Below are 21,034 nucleotides of genomic sequence, written 5' to 3' on the forward strand. Positions count from 1 at the left end.
TGGAGATTTATGATGTTTTAGCTTCCTGGAGATCCGAGAGCCTTTTTGTTGTTCAATCAGTTGCTGCTGTGTGCATCATGATCAGCGGGTGGTGTTGTTGTTTTTGGCCCATTTTTACACAGATTTCTCTTTTGTAGCATTTTGCTGGCTACAGGAAGGAGGCAGATGCCGTTTTCCTTCCCTCACCTGGACTTTTGTATCCTCCTCACACTGTCCGATGGGATTGTAGTTTTGTAAGCAGCACTTCCTGTAAGAATGTAGCCCTCACCTGCTTCTCACGTCTGCAGACATGTGACAATCCTGTTCCGGGTAGATGATGTTTAACTCAGAGTTTTTGTTGACATCCGGCTCTCATCTGTGCTATGAATTATTTTAACCCGCTCCACCGAAGGCCTAACATGTTGATAGCTTTAATGGAAAACGCCGCCCTGATATGGTTTCGTAGTTTTTCCATCATCGCAGCGGCGGTCGGTTGAAACGCGCAGTGATTTTTATTTTAGAAGTGATTCAGTAGATTTGCTCAAACATCTGCATCCGATCTGAATATTTGAGTTCAGAGATTAAATTCGTGGATTTAATGTGATGTAAATAGCGTTTGAAGCAGTGGATATTCTTTGCAGTGCTGTTTTATCACAAGACGGTGTTTCCCTTGGTAGCTGAATCAATAAAGGTGGTCGATTTGAGCCTCGGTGACATGAACTTTATTTGCATACAGAAATAAAACGTATATATACACAGGAGGAGCTTTCATGATGCGGCCAGCTCTGCCTTTTTGGTCTTGGTCTGTTTTCTCTTCTTCAGCTGTTCGTGTTTCTGTCTCTGAATGCTCTCCTGGATTTTCTGCTTGAACTTCTTCTTCTGGCTCCGGATCTTCTGCAGCTCGGCCTTCCTCTTGGCCTCCAGGTCCGGGTCCTGACACGGCAGAGAGGTCGCAAGTCAACGGCAGGAACTTCAAAACGAATGGATTCAGTTTCCACCAACACTCAACAGAGAGGTGGTGGTAAATGAAAGATCCTACTGTTTTATTTACACTGAGGTATTTTAGTTTAACAGGACAATATGCAAAAAAAAAAAAAAAAAAAAGATTTCACTTAATCCTGGGGTGTCTAAAGTGTGGCTCAGGGGCCATTTGTGACCCTTGAAATTATTTTGTTCGGCCAACAAGATAGAAAACAATTCATGACTCAGAAATTTGGAAACTGTCTCTTAATAGGCAACAGTCTGGAGGCCTTTTTATGTTTTGGATCTTTTAAAGACAGATTTCCTAAATGTATTTATTTTTGTAGGTAAAACTGAAACTGAGCTGCTCCATCTTTCTGCATGGTCATTATTGTAAAATTAGTTTTTAATAACTCGCCTAGTTAAATAAAATTTTATCATTTGATAAATTTTGTGGGCCACCAGTAGCTTAAATTAGCCAGTTCATTGGCTATTAATTGAATTTATTTTTAATTTTAACTTTAGTGTCCACAAAACAGCAGTAGGAACTTGACAAAGCTGATTATTTAAATTTTAAAACCAAATCCTTTAAAATATAATTTTAAATTTACTCAAAAATTTTATTAAAAGGATACAGAAATTACGTGATGAAGTTTTCACTTCACCACGTTTTAATGAGGAACAGTAGAGAAACCTTAAACTGTAAGTTACTATAGCTGTTGCTAGGTAACCACAAGTTATTCTACAGCCTGTTGCTAGGTAACCAAAGAGTGAGTTGATTCCACCCAGCAGACTGTAGACTGAGCAGTTAAAACCTTCCCTCTGCCTACATCCCCCAGAATGCTGTGCGCTTCTGACTTGAATCAGTGAATATTCTATCAGATGTATTATCTATCGCGATATATATTGTTATTGATTTATTGTGCGCAGGAATTGTAAAGCAAAACATGCACCATGGCTACAGTCTCCACACTGCAAAAACAAAATGTTACCAAGTATTTTTGGTATAAAATATCTTAGTACACTTAAAATAATTTAAAACTAGCTTAAAGGTAACTTTTCAGCATGAAATAGGAGTTTGTTTTAAGTAAATGATTTCTTAATATTCATTTTAATAAGTAATAATTACAAAATCAGCCAGTGGAACAAGACGTTTTAACTTATAATATGGGAAATAGTTCTTGCTAAAGGTAATTTTTCTTTAGCTTTAAACCATTTTTAAATGGGCAGGAAAACCCCTGAGTTTAGCAGCGTGTCTGTTTCTGAACTAATAAATGATTAATCTGTGACATGTGCAGCTGTTGGTCACCTTCCCCTCCAGGATCAGCTGCTTCCGCTTGTTAATCTCCTTTTTCTCATCAAAGTCCGTCGATTCCAGCCTCTGAAACAGAATTTTAAATAAAATCACATTTTTACATCATGAAGCAACAACTAGAGGATGTTTTTTTTTATTTTTAGATGACAACATGCATAAATCTTTAGTGTAAAGAGAAGAACATACAATTTCACACTCCCGCCGAGTCACGTTGACTTGTGTGAGGATCTTCAAAACTTCTTTCTCCTCCATGGGATACTCCTTCAGCTTCGTCTCTGCAGGAAAAAAATAAAATCTGTCTGAACTGTCCTCCAGTCAACAATTGATTTATCAAGCTGCTTTGCTCCTCCTGCTAGCTTAGCAAGCGTGAAATGGAAAAGTTTCTGAGGGGAAGGAAAAGAGCGAAGGAGCCGTCCTGCTTTTCCACAAACCACTGCAAAAAACGAGACTGGAGACCAGATAAAATTCGAGGGAATATAAAAATATTACATTTTCTTACCAAACGAGAAGATTGTGATGGAAAATTTTATCTAGGTAATATATTCAACATTAGATTAATAGTCATATTAAAGTTTTACACCACAAAACTGATTACCAATTACCTGTAAGCTCAGCACGCTTTAGCTAGTTATGTAAACGCACAGTACAGTTCCAGTTAGTTATAGTTTTCCCCCCATTTATTTTAGTTTTAGTTTACTATAACATTCAGACTTACTCGTCTGCTCCTCGATCGAATGCACCAGATGGATGTCGTACTGCGTCACCAGTGTGATTGACACTCCGTTCCTCCCTACAAAGAAGAAAATGACGTTTATTCATCCAATCAGTTTGGAGTGGATTAAACATGGCCGCCGTGATGTTGGCGTAAACCAGCCTGCTACCTGCTCTGGCTGTTCTCCCGACTCTGTGGATGTAGATCTTGGGAAGCCCTGGGGTGTTATGGTTGATGACGACCTGGACTGTGGGAATATCCAAACCCCTAAAATCAGAGCAAACAGAAACCGTCAGAACAAACCCGATGGCCGTCCAGAACCGAGTCCAAGCCGCCATAATTCACCTGGCAGCCACATCTGTCGCGATCAGGATTTTATAGACGCTGGCCTTGAACTTGGCCAGGTTGGCGAATCGTTGTTTCTGGAGAAACAAAATGGCGACCATTTATTTTAAATAATAATTTCTCTGGCAAGAGTACACTGCAAAAATACAAAATCCTACCAAATATTTTTGGTCTAGTTTCTAGTGCAAGTAACTTAATACAATTAAAATGAGACAAACTTAACAGTAACTTTTTAGCAAGACATAGGAGCTTGTTTTAAGTAAATAAGTCCTTAATTTTATTGAAAAAGTTGTAGTTCCATTGGGAGATTATTTTATAAGATCCCTAAAGTGAAACAATCTGCCAGAGGATCAATATTAAGGAATTATTGATTGGAATCACATTTATGTTGCTTAAAAATAATTTCTAGGTAAATTTTGTCTTATTTTATGTAATTAATATATTTGCAGTAGAAACTATATCAAAATTAGTTGGAAAAAATTTTGATTTTTTGCAGTGTAACTGATCAGAAACTGCAGATTTGGGTGAAGTTAGTCGTTGACGTCATAATTGACGTTTCTGATCGATTGTCCTGATCAGCCTCACCTGTTTCATCATGGAGTGCAGACAGATGGTAGGAAAGTTGAACGCCTGCAGCATCATCGTCAGAATCTGGCAGCTCCTGAAAAATTATTTAATTATTTAATTTTCTCTGCCTGACAGATGAAAATGCACTTTCATTTATTACTTATTTATTTTTAACTTATTCATACACAAATCAGAAAACAAAAAAAGGGTGAAAAAATTGACAAAACTAATACAGAAATAGAAAAACAATATTTAAATTCCTATCAATGGTGAGATCACAAGCTGAGTCATGTTTATCTGGTAGATAAATTCATAAAGGAAAATCAAACCTTAATGCATTTGTTTAACAAATGATTTTAATGCTTTTTTGAAAAACACAGTTTTAACTCCTCAACAATTATTCCACATTTAAGGTTTATTTGATGTACAGATCCATAAAGCCAGATTGCAGAATACTGAGACGAAAGTTTCTCTCATTTAATTTCAGAAATCTTTTTATGAGCTACTTTGTACAAAACAAGGAAGTAAAATAAATTTTTTAGCATCTTCCATAGACCTACAGATAACAAGTCTAAATAATTAAACTCGGCATGTTTGTGGCTCCGTACTTGCAGGTCTTGGTGAAGATGATGATGGACCAGTCGTCATGCTGGTCTGTGAACGTCTGGATCAGGTGGACCAGGTACGCGTCCTTCACCTTCTCTGGGGTCAGGATGTACCTCTGGTCCAGCTCCTCCACTGTCCGCGTCCTGACACAAACAATATACCAATAATTAATCGATTATTAAAATAAAACTAATTTAGTAGCTGGTTAACTGGAGTAAACAGACGCAGAAAAAAAACAGTCAGAGCAAAAACTACATAAAATATTCACTTTTTCTTTTTAAAAACCTTTTGTCTGTAAATATGTTCTACCAAAAGGTTCTCAAGTTTTAACTTTATCTTTTGCTATCTAGTTACTAATCAGTTAACCAAAACAATAATCAAAGATCAGTCCTCCACTGTATTGATATTAAATCAATAAAGTGTTGATGCCAGAAGTATTTTTAGCTGCACATTCTTTGCTACAAATGTTCACTAAAAGAATGTTGTTTCTGCATTTTAGACAATAAAATTCTTATTTACCTATTTAGGAAAGGAATATAATTATTTATTTGAATTTTTATGTATTTCAAGTATTTTAAAAATGAAGCTTAAGTGGATAAATAAAAAATCTGCAGAATGTGGTAATTTTTTTATCTGATTGTCAGAATGACTGATTTCAGAAGTAATCAAAACTCATTGAAAACAATCACAATGCATGAGTTTACAAAAAGTGAAAGAATAATAGCAGTTTTCTCTCTCAACTCCTTTTTAAATTCAAGTTCAGCATAAAAAACCCGTCAAAGTATTTAGCAGGATACATGAAAGACCAAAACTAACTGGTCTATATCTGTGAAGTGGAAGGAATATTAATTTCTTTCTACAAATAAAAACCTACTAAGCTTGCATTCAGTGTTTTCATTACATTTGACTCAAAAGTTTCCAGGTTTCTTCCCCCAACATCCCCTGAGGTGGGAACTTTAACTGATAAGGTTGGACTTCGCTTGGCGGTTCCAGACGGTGATAGCTGTGGGGTCGACTCACTCGGACGTGCTCTCCCAGAAGAACGGCTTGTTCATGGCGATGCTCTTCAGCTCCTGCAGGGTGTCGGTGAGCGTGGCGCTGAACAGCAGCGTCTGGCGTTTGGCCGGCAACACGCTCAGGATCACCTCCAGGTCTTTGGTGAAGTCGGTGCAGCCCTGCTCCAGCAGCCGGTCCGCTTCGTCCAAAATCTGACGACAAAGCGCAGAGAGAGTCGGCAAAAACAGAACTGCTTCAGGAACTTTGACTTCAGGTTTATGTGTTTCTGACTTCAGCTTTAAGAGCAATAAATCAATTAATTACATGATAAATTAAAACAAATTCAATCATTTTCATTGATTTAATGTCTCTCTTTTCTTTCTCTTTGTATCAAAAACTGAACGATAAAACTCTTCAGTCTGGTGCTTTGGAATCCACTAAACCTTTTTAAGGACAATTTTGTTTACAGAGACTTTATAATTATTTTTGTTGTTTTGTTTATTTTGGATATTTAAAATGTCTTCCAGTGCTAAATGTTCATTATTAAAGTTTATTAATCTTCGAAAATGTGTTCTTGTTTTACTATGCCATTACTTGAAAATGGTATCAAAACAATAATATCGTTTATCTGGGACAATTTATCATCCAGCAAAACGTGTTTTTGTGACAAAAATAGATAAACAAGAAGTTTTATGTAAAATGTCCCAACATGGTTTTATTCTGGACAATAAATCATCCCAGTAATTGTGATAAACAATAACATTGTTATTTTGACTCCATTTTCAAGTAAAATATTTAATAATAATGCAGGATTACAGTTTTGAAGACCGATAACTTTATAAATAATACTTAACATTGGAACTGGAAAATATGTAAAATATCCAAAATAAAACAACCAAAAACTAAAAATAAATCAGAAATAAAAAAATGCATCTGAAACCATAAATAATATAAAGAACAGTCTGTAAACAAAACTGCTCTTTAAAAAATATTAATAATCACAATGTAAATTTTTGAGCTCCTTTCAATTTTTCATGCATTTAGTTGATTAATTGCAACAGATTTAAATCTTTTTTCATCAGTGATCAAATATTTACAGTTTTGTTTTTCTCACCAAGAACTTGATCTTCCTCATGCTGAAGGTGTTGGAGCTGCGGATGTGGTCGGCCAGCCGACCCGGCGTTGCCACGACAACGTGAGGCTGGTTGGACAGCTCCAGGGCCTGGGTCACCATGTCTGTCCAGATGACAGGAAACCAGTCACTCACAACAAGGCAGAAATTAAACTGGAAGCAACATTTTCCACTTTATTCTGTAAAATAAAGTGGAAAATGTTTCCTTCTCTTCATTTAAACACAAAAATCAAGCGTTATTGAATTCTGATGCAGCCGGTTCTGACGTGACGTTACCCATTCCTCCGACGATGATGCAGTCTTTCAGACCCATAGGTTTGCCCAGGACTCTGAACTGCTCTGCAATCTGATAGGCCAGCTCCCTGTGTGACATCACATGACAAGCTTTTAAGTAAAACTCAGAAATAGAGAATCTGTAGAGATTTTATTGCTTTAACAGTGACGTTTGGGATTAGTCTATGGGCGATGCAAAACATGTTTTTGCACAAAATCATTCGTAGATAATAAGATTTTAGTTGGTTCAGTTCTGTCTATTTTCTGTTTTAAGGCGTCTTGTCACTTTAAATCTGAATAAGGTGCTACTGGGTGTGCAATTATGCAACCGTACAGCTTTGAAAAGTACAAGTAGATCCTCCTGCACAAACAAGAATTCAGAAAGTGGTTTCTGGATGGTAAGTCAACAACAAAACACTTCTCTTTTCCAGCAGCCATTGTACAACACATCCAGCGGTAAAAACAGCTGACAAAATGTGCTGGAGCTATGCTACTGTTGCTAGGTAACAGCCCACCTCTGAAGGTTTTTGAAACGGCTCATTTTCCAGACACTGAAAAACTTTTTATTGCCAAAACCGTCTTGGGTTTTCTTTTAAAGCTCTTATGCTGTTTTTAGAAGCAGCAGAAACCCAAATGGAAGTAAAATAACATGCAAATTGTGAGCTGTCTGCTCAGGCCATTAAATCTCAGTCTGAAAAAGCATCTGGAGCTAAAACTAGTGACACGGGAATAATAAATAAAATCTAGTAACTATGTTCCACTGAGGTCTTGGATGAAAAAGAACGTTTTCACCCTGTTTTGTTTTATTATTATTCATATTTCTATTCAACTGTTTTTCTCTCAGTGATTTTATTCAGAGTGAAATGTCACTCTGAATTGTTTTTGTATTTTAAAAACTTCAACTATAAATGTTATTTGTGTGCTGAGACAAAACTTCTGTGATAACTGAATGAGTCGTGTGAATCTGTGACCTCTGACCTGGTGGGAGTGAGAACCAGACAGAAGATGCCATATGGCTCCTCCGACAGTTTTTGCAGCACCGGCAACACGAAGGCCGCCGTCTTCCCACTTCCTGTCTTGGCACAGCCCATGCAGTCGCGCCCTGAGAGAAGAACCGGATCTGGGTCAGAACCAGAACAAACGCAAGGCGACTGGTTCTACTGAAAATGTTTAAAACTGAGGGCCTTTTTCTTTCCTAAGAATAAATAAGTGTATTAAACAAATGATTATGACCAGTTATTTGTTTCAAACTTGTATAACTTTTAAACTGACAAACCAAAAATAAGATTCTGTGTTAAACAAACCGTGACTGAAATAAAAGACAAATCCATCATAAAACCAGACCTCAAGTTTATAAAGCTTTACATTTAACACATTACAATCACAACCATAGATAGACAGCATTACACTAAAATATTAGATATAGTTTTAGATCTATTTTTTAGACTATTTTTTGTTATTAAATTGGAAAATATACAGTTTTTTTCCCATTTGTTTCATCATCCCACATACGGAAACCTTTCTGTAAAGGTTTTCTGTTTTTCCTTTAAAACCTAAAAACAGACAGAAAACAAGTTTCTTTAAAAATGACAACGTATTAACAACAAAATGCATCGAAATTTATAGCTTAAACGGGACAAAATGTGAAAATTAAAACTATATCCAACCAAATAATTTTAGTAAATGTCTATGCACTTGTGCTATTAAGAGCGTGTTGGTCCATCTGTTGCACATTTTGGGAAAACAGATTGTAGATTCGGCTTAAAAAGAGCTTAATGTTATTTCTTTATTACATCTAAATCATAAACACATAAATCAAGCTGGTAAAATGTGGGCTAAATGCAGCTTTTTATCCTCTAGTTAAACAGAAGAGCTGTTACCTTCCAGGATGGGTGGGATGCAGTTTTCCTGAACCGGAGTGGGTTTGTTGAGCCCCAGCTGTTTACATTGCTTCACCAGCCAGTCCGACAGGCCCACGGACGACAAGTCGCTCATTTTCAAATTATATTAATACAAAAACACTCTAAATTTACATTTATGGGAGTTTTTAGGCTAAAACATACTATTTTTGCGTAAACTCGAATCCTCGTGTTTGTTCCACAGCCGCCATGATGCTACGTAAGAACGTGACGCTTACGGAAGTAGACGGGCGCTCATTGTTGCCCCCTGCTGGTCAAATGATTAATAGAAAAAAACGTGTGTAAGTACATCTGTTTGAGTTATATGACGTAAGATGCTTGAAAACCTTTATTAATGTTAATTTTAATAATTTACACCCACAGTTACTGAAAACCATACATTTAATATCAGAATATTACACCCACCTGATAAAAAAAACAAAAAACATTTTAACACACAAATGTGGGAATAATTATTAATTTTTATGTTCAAAATGTCGTTTTGATCTGGCAGTTGACCTTAAGCGGAACGCACATTCTGATTTACAGTGTATTGATTGATTTATATACTTTATTTATTAAATCAGTCATCAAATAATTTATTATCAACACTTCAAAACACTACAATTTGAACAATTTGAGTAAAAAGGTAAAGGCACGGGGCCTATGCCTATTTTACACATCAAACTGCATTAAGGTACCTATCGTAAATCATTGCAGTATTATAATCATAGAAATCACTAAGAAGAAACATCAAATGAGGGATAAATAGTCCACAACAACAACAAAAAAATGTACGCTTGTAATCCTCAAATATTTTCTTTATTATAATTTTAAATTAAACATATATGACTGTGTAAATGTATAAAATCACTAAAAATAAAAAATATAAGCCAGCAGGTGGCGACAATACTTTATTTAAAGCAGAGATGAGTTACACATAGGTCATGATAATAAATAATAAAAGAATACATTTTCTGACTCTCCGTGCAGTTATAAAAATAAAGAGTACACCGATGCTGTTTCTTTAGAATAGCCAGTCACTGTTAATACATTTCACTTGTTTTATTGATAATAATCATTTTACCACCTCTACAAAAGCAGGTGTGAATGTGAACACGATGAAGGCGACAGTAATGACCTCAGTGGAGCGATTATTGCTGCCAATCAATACGGAACAGCTTCAAAGAGGATCTCCAGACTATCTGAAGTCAGTCATCTTGTGTTTGGGAAGATTACTGACAGATGCAAAGATTTGAAGGAAAAAGAACATTGAGCCCAAGTTTTATGTTTAGGGGAAAGGCGAAGCAACCTGAACCGCCATCTTGGACTCAAAAAGCCTCAAATTTTAGAGTTTATAAAAGTGTCTGAATTGGCTGCCAGAAAAAGGGTTTACCTGAAAAGACCGAAGATTCAAATGATCTGATGAAAGCAACAAAACAAAGCCCAGAGTATCATGGCATATTTATGCAGAGGTGGTCACATCAGTGACGTATTTCAGAGTGAAATATGAGCAACATGGCCGCCAGGTGAAGGACTTTGTTCAGGATGGAGCTGAAGCTGAATGAGAGCAGCTGTGAAATCAGATGAAATTAATTTTCTAATGGCCACAATGACCTACATTAGTGTGTAGAAAACCACGAGGTCACTAAATACTCATCGTCTCAAAGCAGTTCAGCAGCTGCTCTTAATACCTAGCAGCTGTTATTTCATATCACTTGATTTGTGGTGTCATAATTTACAAATGTTCACTTCGTTTCTGTCCTGAAATGTAATACATGCAGCAGTTTTACAGATTCACCTTGTTTTTGCAGCAGGATTCCTCACTCATCCGTTCTCACACATCTTTTATGGAGTTAAAGATAAATCGACAGAGAGCCTCCGATCGATAAAAACTTTTATTTTCTCCATGTAGAAGAGAAATCAAACTCTGAGGTTGTTCAATTTTCACCGTGATTAATGACCAGAAATATCTCCAAAATACCTCACAGTTAATACCCAGTGTTTTTATCTTCTCACGACCTGTTCTCATGTTACATAAGATGTTAGTAACCTTTATTTGTCATGTTATATTCAGAATTGACTGGTCAGTGCTGTCCTGGATTTTCAGCCTTCTGTTTGTCTCCATCTGCTCTGACTTCAGTTCGCTCAGCCTCCGCGCTGCTCACACTGATTCATGCAGACGGACCGAGCGATGGAAAAGACCTGCAGGATTTTTCAACAAAATCTGAGGTTGAGTCTGCTTCACAGAAGGTTTGCATCACTTCATGTTTTATTTTTGAGAGTAAAGGATGAAGGAATTCAGCCTGCAAGATGATCCGTGAACAAGCAAAATGGTGTGATAACAGGGAACACACTGTAAAAATACCTTTCAAGGCGAGTCAAGGCGAGTTTTAACATTCGTACAAAAGCAAAACGAAAGGATAAAGATAAAGAAATGCAATAAATGAGGAACTGTAAGATTATGGCTTTATGTCTAAATTGTGAAATTCGTAAGATAAGTAGTTAAAGTCCAGTGGGTTGTTTGGGCCATTGTAGATATAAAAAAGGATGAGTAAGTTTCCAACAAAACTCTAAATTTTCTAAAAAAAAAAAAACAACAAAAAAAACATGGATCTTCAAAAGTAGAAAAAATGCTGGAAAAAGCAGATATTTCCAGAAGAAAAAAAGAGTGGAAACGTCTCAGTTTGAAAAGTCGAAAATTTGCTAGAAAAACTTTAAAAAAATTGAGATTAATCACCAAAACCTGGAAATTTTAGAGTTTCAAAAGTTTAATATTTTTTACTTTGGAGATTTCCAAATTTGACATTTGGAAATTTTAAAGTTTCTTTCTTAAAGATTTCTGAGATGAAATTCAAATTTTCTAAGTTTTTTCTCTCATATTTTTTTTTCAAAGCTCAGAAATTGTATTATGTTTTTCTAAAAGAAATTCTGAAATTAATCTAAAAAGTTTTGAATTTTTTGGCAGATTTACTTCTTTTTTTTCTTTGTACAAAGGTCTTAATATGCCATGGTACCTTATAAGATATTTTTGTTTGTAAGCTGCAGTATTATTTAATATTTTTCAGTCCTGATTAATGAAGATTTACAAACTGATCTCAAGTTTTCAGGTTAAACTAGAAACAATAATATGATTTATTATTCAAAAAACGTCTAAATCTAATTTTATTGTTCTGCTTCTTCGTTGTTGTATTTCAGTTAAATGTTTCAAAGCAACATTTAATTCATGCTTCTTCTTTTTTTTAGCCGTGTCTGATGAGAACATGCACAAACCTTTGTCTTCCAGGGACTCAAATGTAATTTTAGATTTGACAGAATATTTTTCAGAGACACGTTCAGGCTGCTGAAAGGTCAGCATTTGCACATGAAGTTGTTTTGATGAGCTGAAAGCTGTCTTTTTAGTTGCAACAACAAAATAAATCAATCAAACGTAAAAGCAGAAGTGGACAAATCATTATTTGTTTGTACTCAGAGAGAAAAAAGCAACAGCAAAATCGACAAGATTAAAAAGGGAGGACATTCAGAAAACAGTGATGATGACAGGATTTCTGTCATGTTCAAATCAAAAATGCTTCAGGACATGCAGGCAGGAGAAAAACTCTCCAATAGATGAGTCTGTCATTACCGACTCTGGACATAATGAGGGATTTTCATTCAGAAGGAGCAGCACAAGGTGAAAAGCATCAGTGACTCACAAAACCTGGAAGGTAAACAACTGGAAAGGTTGGAAACGGTCTCTGATGGGGAAATGAAACAAAATGAAACTCAGTCCATGCATGGAGATCCTCATCTGTGCTGATGAGAGCACACATTCACTCCAGATGTTTTGGGTCCCACATGTGGCAGGAGCAGCTGGAGGAACGCCGACGAGTACGGAGATATCCGGCCTGCCCCGATTCATCCCTGACTGGACAGAAACCCAACTACGACACGAAGCTCTGCTTCACGACGTCACCGGATGACCCTGAACACATCCAAGCACTAAAAGTAAGTTCTTTCCAAAAAGTTACTCAGTTAAATGTAACCGAGTAAATGTAACTAGTTTCTACCAACTCTGTCATTGATTGCTGCACCAGCGTCTTCTCAGGTCTGCCTAAGAAACCAGTCCTCCAGCTGCAGCTGATCCAAAATGCTGCTGCTGGTGTTCTGACTAAAACCAGGAAGTTAGAGCACATCACACAGTCCCTCCCTTCACTGGCTCCCTGCAGCTCAGAGACTTTAACATACTGCTGTTAGTTTATAAATCACTGAACGGTTCTGCACCACCATACATTAAAGATCTGCTGTTGTCATAGCAACCTTCCAGATTCCCTCAGGTCTTCTGGTTCTGGTTCTGCATCCTCAGAACCAAACATGGAGAATCAACATTCAGCTTCTATGCACCACAAATCTGGCACAAACTTCCAGAAAACTGCAAAACAGTCGAAACACTGACTGCCTTTAAATCTAGACTAAAAACCCGGCTGGTTAGAATCACTTTTGATTAATAGTAAATGGAAAATTGATCAACCTTTGATGTATATTGATTATTTTCATGATGGCATTTCAGAAAATTAAATGTTTATTATTTGTTAATTTGTGACTATATCATGTTTTTAAACTTAATTTCACCAAACAGATGGATAACAATTCAAAACACTGCAAACAGCGACGCTGGAGATTTTAGAGGTGAAGAAGCAGAATATTCTCCAGGTGTCGTCCAAACAGCTGATCTCCATCTGGTTCCGGTCCATTTCCCTTAATGAGGATAAACTCTATCAAACAGCGGAAACAGAGTGAAGATTTTTTCTGTTAAAATCTGCAGACGACCAGAAAGAACAGTCTTATCTCGTTAAACGTTTTAAAAAGGAAACATTTCTCTGATTGGGCACATTTTTGTTCCCCTGGATGTAAACTTGTGTGACTCATCCGCTGTTTGACTAAAGAGGGATGAAGATCCCTGCAGAGACAGCCTGCACACTCTGTCTCCTGCAGCTGATTATTTCCTCTGTGCTGCAGGCAGGCGCCTGGACATTTAGCGCCGTCTCTCCCAGAGCGTCCAGCTGTGCTGCAAACTGACCAAAACCAACGAAGAAGCGTCGGTTCTGCAAACCAGCAGCCTCAGTGGTTTCTGGTTCTGTGAGGCAGAGATCCGATGTTCCCATGCTGCCTCTCTGCAGCCCAGAAGAGCAGTCAGCTGCGCCGCTGAAACGGGCCACTGAGCAGGACGATTACCGCGCTCTTCCTCCACATCTGAGCCTCCAAAACTCCACTGCAGATATTTTGAATCAGGGCTGATCCTGCTGCACTAATGCATTAAAAAATCATCTCTAACAACAAAGGAATAATTTTTTACACAGATTCATATTTGAATGTACTGAGAGATATGAATGATGTGACTTTTTTCCACCAGACAGAAGCTCTGAACGCTGCAAAAAGAGAAAATTTTACCAAATATTTTTGGTCTATTTTTATCAATCAATAAAATTTTATTTGTATATCACCTTTCAGCAACAAAGCATTTCAAATTGCTTTACATCATAAAAACACAAAAATACAAATCAATAGAACAGTCAGTAATTGGTTAAGGCCAAACAAAATAATTTCAAGGGCCACAAATGGCCCCCGGGCCACCCTTTGGGCCCCCTCTGGTTAAACTCCATCGCTCCTCTCTGTTTCTATCCGGGCGGTTTGCGTCATGCGCTACCATGGTAACCGAGGCAGGCGCTGGTTCCGCTGACCATCTGGGCTGGTGCCAAGTCCTGCTGGAAAATGAAATCCGCGTCTCCATAAAACCTTTCAGCAGCGGATGAAGCGCCGTAAAGTTTCCCGGTGGACAGCTCTGCTGACCGGCTCCAGCGAATGGCTCCGTATATCACCACGGAAAGCTCGAACTGGACCTCAAGAGGCCCGGTTCTGTGACCTCGATTCCTAACTGGAACACAAAAAGAGACGCTAGTCAAAATTCATTTCAGTTATCCCAAAATTTAGTTTTTCCCCCTCAATTTTCCATTTATTTGCTTGGAAACAGAAGAGAAGATTCAACACATTGGAATAAAACACAAGAAAATGTTTCCAGATCAGTTTCTTTAAATAGAAAACTTATGAAACTTTAACAAAAACGGCAGGTAATGTGTCTGTGTCTAGTGAATTTTTGATTAATTGTTTTTCATTCAGACTGTAAAACATCTGAAAGTGGTTTATCCTGAACATGAAAATCCACCTGATGCCTTGAAAATGCAATTTAAGACAACAAGAAAATTGTTTTGGTTTTCTCACAGAAATTAAAGTTTATGAAGTTTATTCAATAAGACACAAGTTGTCTAAACATTGTTAATAAAGTTAATTAATCTTGAATTGTAAGTTTTAACTTAATGCTGCAATTTAATCCAAATAATTATTTCACAATATGGAAGATAAAAATCTGCTCTCACCAGTTAAAGAGCAGATTTTGCTATCTTCACTCACATTGTCAAGTTAAAACAACTACTTATTTTACTTTAGGATAATTTAAATTCTTGTTTCAAATTCCACGAACAAAATTTCTGATCTGATCATTAATTTGATTAAACACAAAGAATTCAGCTCAGAAACATTTAGTGTGAACAGGACATAAAAATAAACATTTATCTTAATAAAAACAAGAGTCGGATCAATGTAACGCACTTCCATCTCAGGATACACGAACATGCCGCTAAGCATTCTGGGAAATAGCTCCCACTCCTGTGTTTTTCTTCTTTCAGCTTTTTTTAAGTGCTGACCTAAAACCTCCAGTTTATTCAACTTTTGGAGGTCTGACAGAATTAATACAAATATTAAAACAACTTATTACTGTAAGTTTATCTTTCACAAACTCACCCACTTAGGTTCAAAATCTAAAACTTTAAATTTATTTGACTTAAAGAGTAGATAGTAGACACAATTAAATGTGGCTCAAATGTTTTACAGTGAAGGAGTAGAGAATACAGAAATTTTATTCAAGTAAAAATAAAAAGTACAGTGTAGTGAAAATACTCTGAAAACTAAATTTTCCCCCAAACGTTACTCTAGTAAATGTAACTAGGTAAATGTAACTAGTTGCTACCAAACTGCTGATTTCAGACTGACGTTTCCGAGGCTTGGAGCGTCTCTTCGCATTGTGTCCGTCAGGTGGCGCTGTGGAGGCCCCACAGCCCCTCTGAGGTTGCTGAATGGGATCCCAGTGTGATCGGGCTCGGAAGCGGGAGGGGAGAGCAGGGCACACAAGTTCTGGAGGAGGTCGGAGCTAGAAGCGGTCCGCTGCCCGACTTCCATCGACATTCCTCCAATTGTTCCGCCCGCACAGCTGAGCCAAACGTTCATCGTGCGTAATTACGCACGGGCACGACGGATCCGCGGCGCTACCGGCTGTGGAAACCCGCGGACAAAGGACGGCAGGCAGGCGGGCAGGCAGGCTGGAGAAACACTGTCTGACTTCAGAGGAGAGAAGTGCGGTTGGGAGGGAAACGGGGGGATCTGGAGTCGGAAGTGACTTGTGTTTTTACTCTTGAGAAATGTAACGCGAGGAAAGGATTTCAGGAAGAAAGTCAGCCTTTTGGAGAGAGGAGAAACCGGGCCGGACGGACTTTTGACAGGAACAACTCCTAAAATAATCAGCATCCAGATCATCGGAGCATGGGGTGAGTTAGAGATCTGATAAGATCCTTTCAGATCCCTCCAGAAAATGCTAAATGTGTGAAAGTGAACTTTGTTTATTTTTCTGAGGGAATCAACATAATTGATCGGGTTTAACTGCAGCATTGAAGTAATTCCAATCAGTCTGTGTGAGACGCTGGGCTTTTTTCTTTGTTTAAACCATAAAAGACATCTCAGAGAGGGGGATCCTTCACGCAGAGCTGACCTACTTTCCTCACGTCTCTGTTTAAACCTTAATGACAGTTGTGACCGCAAAAAGGTCAAATTGACGGTATGATTAATTTACTGCCTTTGCGATCACTCTGCAGCTTCCTCAGCTCTACCTGGGATGTTAATCCTAGAGGCCAGTTAAGCACCTTCAGAATAAATTACTTTTTCAGCCTCAGCTTCACAGACACACCGGGAGCCTTTGGCTCATTTCCCATCCGATTTCTGAGCAGAGGATCCCGGCTGGGGTTTGCTTTGGGAATCTCCGTCTATTTGGCTCTGCGTCTGAGTTGGAGCCGTAAATATTTCATATACTAGCCTGCAGCTAAAACTCACATAAATCCCCCCTTTGGGTCTCCATAATGGGACTCAGTTACCTGCACAGATTAGGAGTTTTTTAGGTTGTATTTTCATTTTTTAACTGATTTCCCTTTTGGATTAGTGAAAATATTTGTAGAATTAATTGAAATTTAAATAAACATGATTAAAGATGTGTTGTGGTCGAAGCTCTGAAATGCTCCCAAATTTTGCTTATTCTAATTTTTACATACACAAATGACTCTAGATTAAACATTGTTCAGATTTTTACCATAAGAATAATCCCAAAGTTGTGTTTCTGAAAATATTCCAGGTTTTTGAACCATCCATAAGAATAAAATCCAACCAACACTTTGGCCTGTCACAATAACAAATTTTACTGGATGATAAACTGTCCCACATATTATCGTGATAAACAATATTATTGTTGTTCTGAGACAATTTAAATGTAATATTTTGATAGTGGCTAACAATGCAAGTTTGAGGCATTAAAAAGTAGAAAAATATTAATCATCAGAATGGAAATTATCAAGCTTATCTTAATTTGTCATGCCATTAATTACTTGTTCAGACAGACCTACCAACACATTTCCTTTACTGCATAGAAGGACATGCAGTAAAAATCTTTTTTATGAAAGATTAATCTTTCATAAAAAAGATTAATCTTTTTTATGAAAGATTAATCTTTCATTAATCTTTCATAAAAGATTAATGAAAGATTAATTAATCTTTTCCATTTCTTCCAGAGTGAATTATGTCGCAAAACACAATTTTTTTCTTTCCATAAGTTAGTTTCAAACAAGTAGAGACATCCGACTTAATATTGGAGAGAAAATCTGTGATTCATAGTTAAATGCTGGATTTTTAAATCAACAAATGTTCATATTACAACCAGAGGATTGGTTGAAGTTACACAGCTCTGCAGTTAAACAAGCTTTCACTTAATTCATCAAACAAACAGACTAAAACGTCGTTAACATCTTAGCAGTTAGCAAGATTAGTGAGGTTAGCACAATTAGCACCAGAGCTAACAGTCCTTCAGTTTTAGACGTGTCCCTGCTCCATCAGCTCTGCGCAGGCCGGTTAACGAGCCGTTCGTTTGGTTCAGGTGTGTTGGAGCACAGATTTATCTAAACGCTGCAGGACTTTCACTCTCCAGGACTGGACTGGTCCGCCCTTCGCTGCAGAGTGAGTAGGTCTGATTTCTTTGCTCAAAGATTTCTGAAACACAAACGTGTGTATTTTTTTCACTGCCAGGCAGAATTGGACGAACCAGAGCAACTTTACTCTGACGCAGACTCTGACCCTGGTTAAAACTGAATGCTTAGCCAACATCCATCTATAGTAAATGCATCTCCTTCTGGGTGGTTTCTTACATTTTATTGCTTCCAAAAGAAAGAAGATGATAATGATGCATCTGTGGACGAACGTCAAGCAAGAAAACACAGAACACGATGCATAAATACAATCTGCTTCCAAACATTACATGTAAAATGCTGCCTTCATCTGTACATTTGAAAAGTTTTTCAGCAGAGTCAGAGTTTTCCTCTGTGCTGTTCTGAAAACTGCATGACGGCTCTCAGGAGATTCACAGGAGCCTGTGACGTAGTCAGCATGCTACACGTCTCAAAAAAACAAGTCTTAGTCAGAAATCAGGCATTTTAAAATACAGATGATGAATAGGAAATAACTTTTTAATTTAGGATAGATGCTATGGTCTCTATCGCCTCAGAGGATTAAACTACATAAAGTAACGCTGGTGTTAAACATCGTATTTGATTCACTCAGTTTTAACTCTGCACACTTTTATCCAGATGAGCCACCTGGTTCTGGTGGGTCAGTTTAAACGATGTCATGTTTAACTTGGCTAAAACTATGCGATAAGCTCATATTATTATTATTTTAAAGTCAAATCGGTGTACCTTAAGTCCACTCGTAATACATTTTCACATTTTCAAAACCCAAAGCTGCAAATCTCTGCGAACGACTTCAACAAACGGATATTTAGTGGAAATAATATCTGATAAGTTCAGTTTTACAGAGGAGCTTTAATTCTTCTTGTCTGAGCTTTTCTCTGGTATTTATGCACATTTTGATCTTCAAAGCAAAGCTATAACTGTATTCTTAAAAGTTTTTTTCCCCCTTCCTAAGCACATCTGACCTAAATCCTGTTAATGCCACTTCAAACGTGAAACTACTCTCTGTGGAAAAGTTAGGAACCGAAACCGAGAATTAACGGCAGAAAACCAATAACGACTGTATTGCTTTATATGATGCTCCAGTTCGCCTAACAGTGTGGACTTTCTTTCTTCTGGTTGTGCTGCAGCGGAGGTATCTGAGAGCTGTAAAATGTACCCGCGACACCGTGAGAGGTAGAAACCCGCCGCCGTGTCTGTGTCGTGGTTCTGTATGTCAGGGATGGGCGATGACCAAAATGTCCAAAAATATCCAAAAAAAATGCTTCAAAATCTCTGAAGCGCTAAAATCTCCCTCCCTAAAACTGTTTACGAGAACCAAGTTGTCCATGTATGATGTATTAGTGGGTGATTATAAATTTAGCATTATTAGCGTGAAAGAAAGATGGGTTTGTGTCATAGTTTAGGGAACTATCATTGGAGATGTCAACAATACCACAAAATCCAAGAAAGACAGAAAAAACCTTTTGAGTTTGAAATCGTTTGGTTTGAAGCTCAAAAGTTTAACATCAGGTATTGGGAATAATCCGCCCATCCCTGCTTTATGAAACATTGATGAAGCGAATCCTCCATCATCCCATTGCTGTGATGTTAATCCTTCCCTGAGTGTCTGTGGAAACTGCATCCGAGCCGCTGCAGACGCTTCGTGCTTGTCGTGTTGTGCAGATGTTGTCAGTGCAACTCCTGCTGTCGTCACCTGATGTCCCTTTTATCGTGTTTCGTCCTCCTGTCAGCGGATCCGCTGCCGCTCCATCTGCTGCCGGTTTCCTTACGCAGCTCATCAGACTCGCTTTGCATGTCAGACCTTCATGTTTAAAATAACTACAGCTGATTAATGGATATGTAGGGCTGTTTGAATGTGCAGCGAACCAAATTATATGTGCTAATCCAAGCAAAAAGTTGCTGCTTATGCCGACTGACGGAAACTGTTCTTGTTTGCATATTTTCAGTTCACAGAAAATAAAAACAAGACAGTTTAAATATGATTTTACCTTTGAGTTTTTTAGGTGATATGGCTAAAAAAAAAAGTATCACAATATTGTAGCTTACAATGCAAAACACACAACTTTACCAAGTATTTTTGGTCTAGTTTTTAGTGGGAATATTTGTTTATTTGTGTATTTAAGGTCTTACAATTATTACAAAAAGACATAACAAAATACCATGCCACACAAGCTATTTCAACATCAAAACTTAAAAAAAAACCCTTTTTAACTTTTACACTTTAAATAAGGAAAAACTGACTTACAAGTAAAAGTTGTAAAAGTTGTAACTTTTCTTGCTGAAAAGAAATAGGAACTTATTTTAAGTAAATAATTCCTTAATGATGAAAAAGTGCAGGTTCCTCAGGCAGATTATCTCAATAATATATTTAAAAAATATAACCCAGGAGTTGAGCTAGTACTTTTTTAAAAACAATATTAAGGAATTGATTACTTAAAGCAAGCTGAAAAGTTAGATGAAAAGGTACTTTTCAGTTAGTTTTGTCTTATTTCAAGTGTACTACAATATTTTCCCTATAATTAGACTAAAATACTTGGTAGGATTTTGGGATTTTGCAGGAACATGACAAAATTGTTGATCTGTCGCAATTTATATTTCAAATGTAGTACAGTTGAAATGAGACAATAACCAAGTATTAGGTCCACTGGCAGATTTTTTCACCTATAAAATGAAAAAGGTCTTTAATAAAAGCCTTTTGTTTTTTATATTAAAGAATTATTGACTTAAAACAAGCTTATTTATCTTACTAAAAACTTACTTTGAATTTAGTTTTACCTTATTTCACCTGTACTATGATATTTACACAAGAAAGTACCAAAAATACTTGGTAAGACTTTGTTTTGGGGGTGTAAATTTACACTCACTGACAACACA

General features: G+C 37.2%; 2 protein-coding genes across 5 annotated transcripts in view; one reads left to right on the forward strand and one right to left on the reverse strand.

The window, feature by feature from the left end:
• Positions 1 to 111: 111 nt before the first annotated feature.
• ddx49 (DEAD (Asp-Glu-Ala-Asp) box polypeptide 49) lies at positions 112 to 9,036 on the reverse strand. Its single transcript, XM_015028256.1, has 13 exons — positions 8,766 to 9,036; positions 7,864 to 7,987; positions 6,889 to 6,974; positions 6,595 to 6,716; positions 5,505 to 5,692; positions 4,487 to 4,627; positions 3,897 to 3,972; positions 3,312 to 3,388; positions 3,136 to 3,233; positions 2,970 to 3,044; positions 2,441 to 2,529; positions 2,249 to 2,320; positions 112 to 912 (listed from the first exon to the last, which is right to left on the reverse strand). Exons 1-13 carry the CDS (start codon positions 8,878 to 8,880, stop codon positions 748 to 750), a joined length of 1,428 nt encoding a protein of 475 aa, XP_014883742.1. The 5' UTR covers positions 8,881 to 9,036; the 3' UTR covers positions 112 to 747.
• A 7,191-nt stretch (positions 9,037 to 16,227) lies between these two features.
• Positions 16,228 to 21,034, forward strand: part of homer3b (homer scaffold protein 3b) — a 74,475-nt gene continuing 69,668 nt past the window's right edge. Inside the window, exons 1-2 of one of the 4 annotated variants that reach the window (XR_001424440.1) lie at positions 16,228 to 16,420; positions 19,288 to 19,333. Coding sequence is in view for 2 of the 4 variants with exons in the window: in XM_015028265.1 (XP_014883751.1) it covers positions 19,311 to 19,333 (23 nt within the window). In the remaining 2 variants the exon portion in view is untranslated. The remainder of the gene's footprint in view (positions 16,421 to 19,287; positions 19,334 to 21,034) is intronic. The other 3 variants (XR_001424439.1, XM_015028265.1, XM_015028266.1) reach the window with 3 other exon arrangements.

This window comes from Poecilia latipinna, unplaced genomic scaffold, assembly GCF_001443285.1.
Source record: "Poecilia latipinna isolate Pla-1442-1.1 unplaced genomic scaffold, P_latipinna-1.0 Scaffold118, whole genome shotgun sequence".
In the NCBI taxonomy this organism is placed as follows: domain Eukaryota; kingdom Metazoa; phylum Chordata; class Actinopteri; order Cyprinodontiformes; family Poeciliidae; genus Poecilia; species Poecilia latipinna.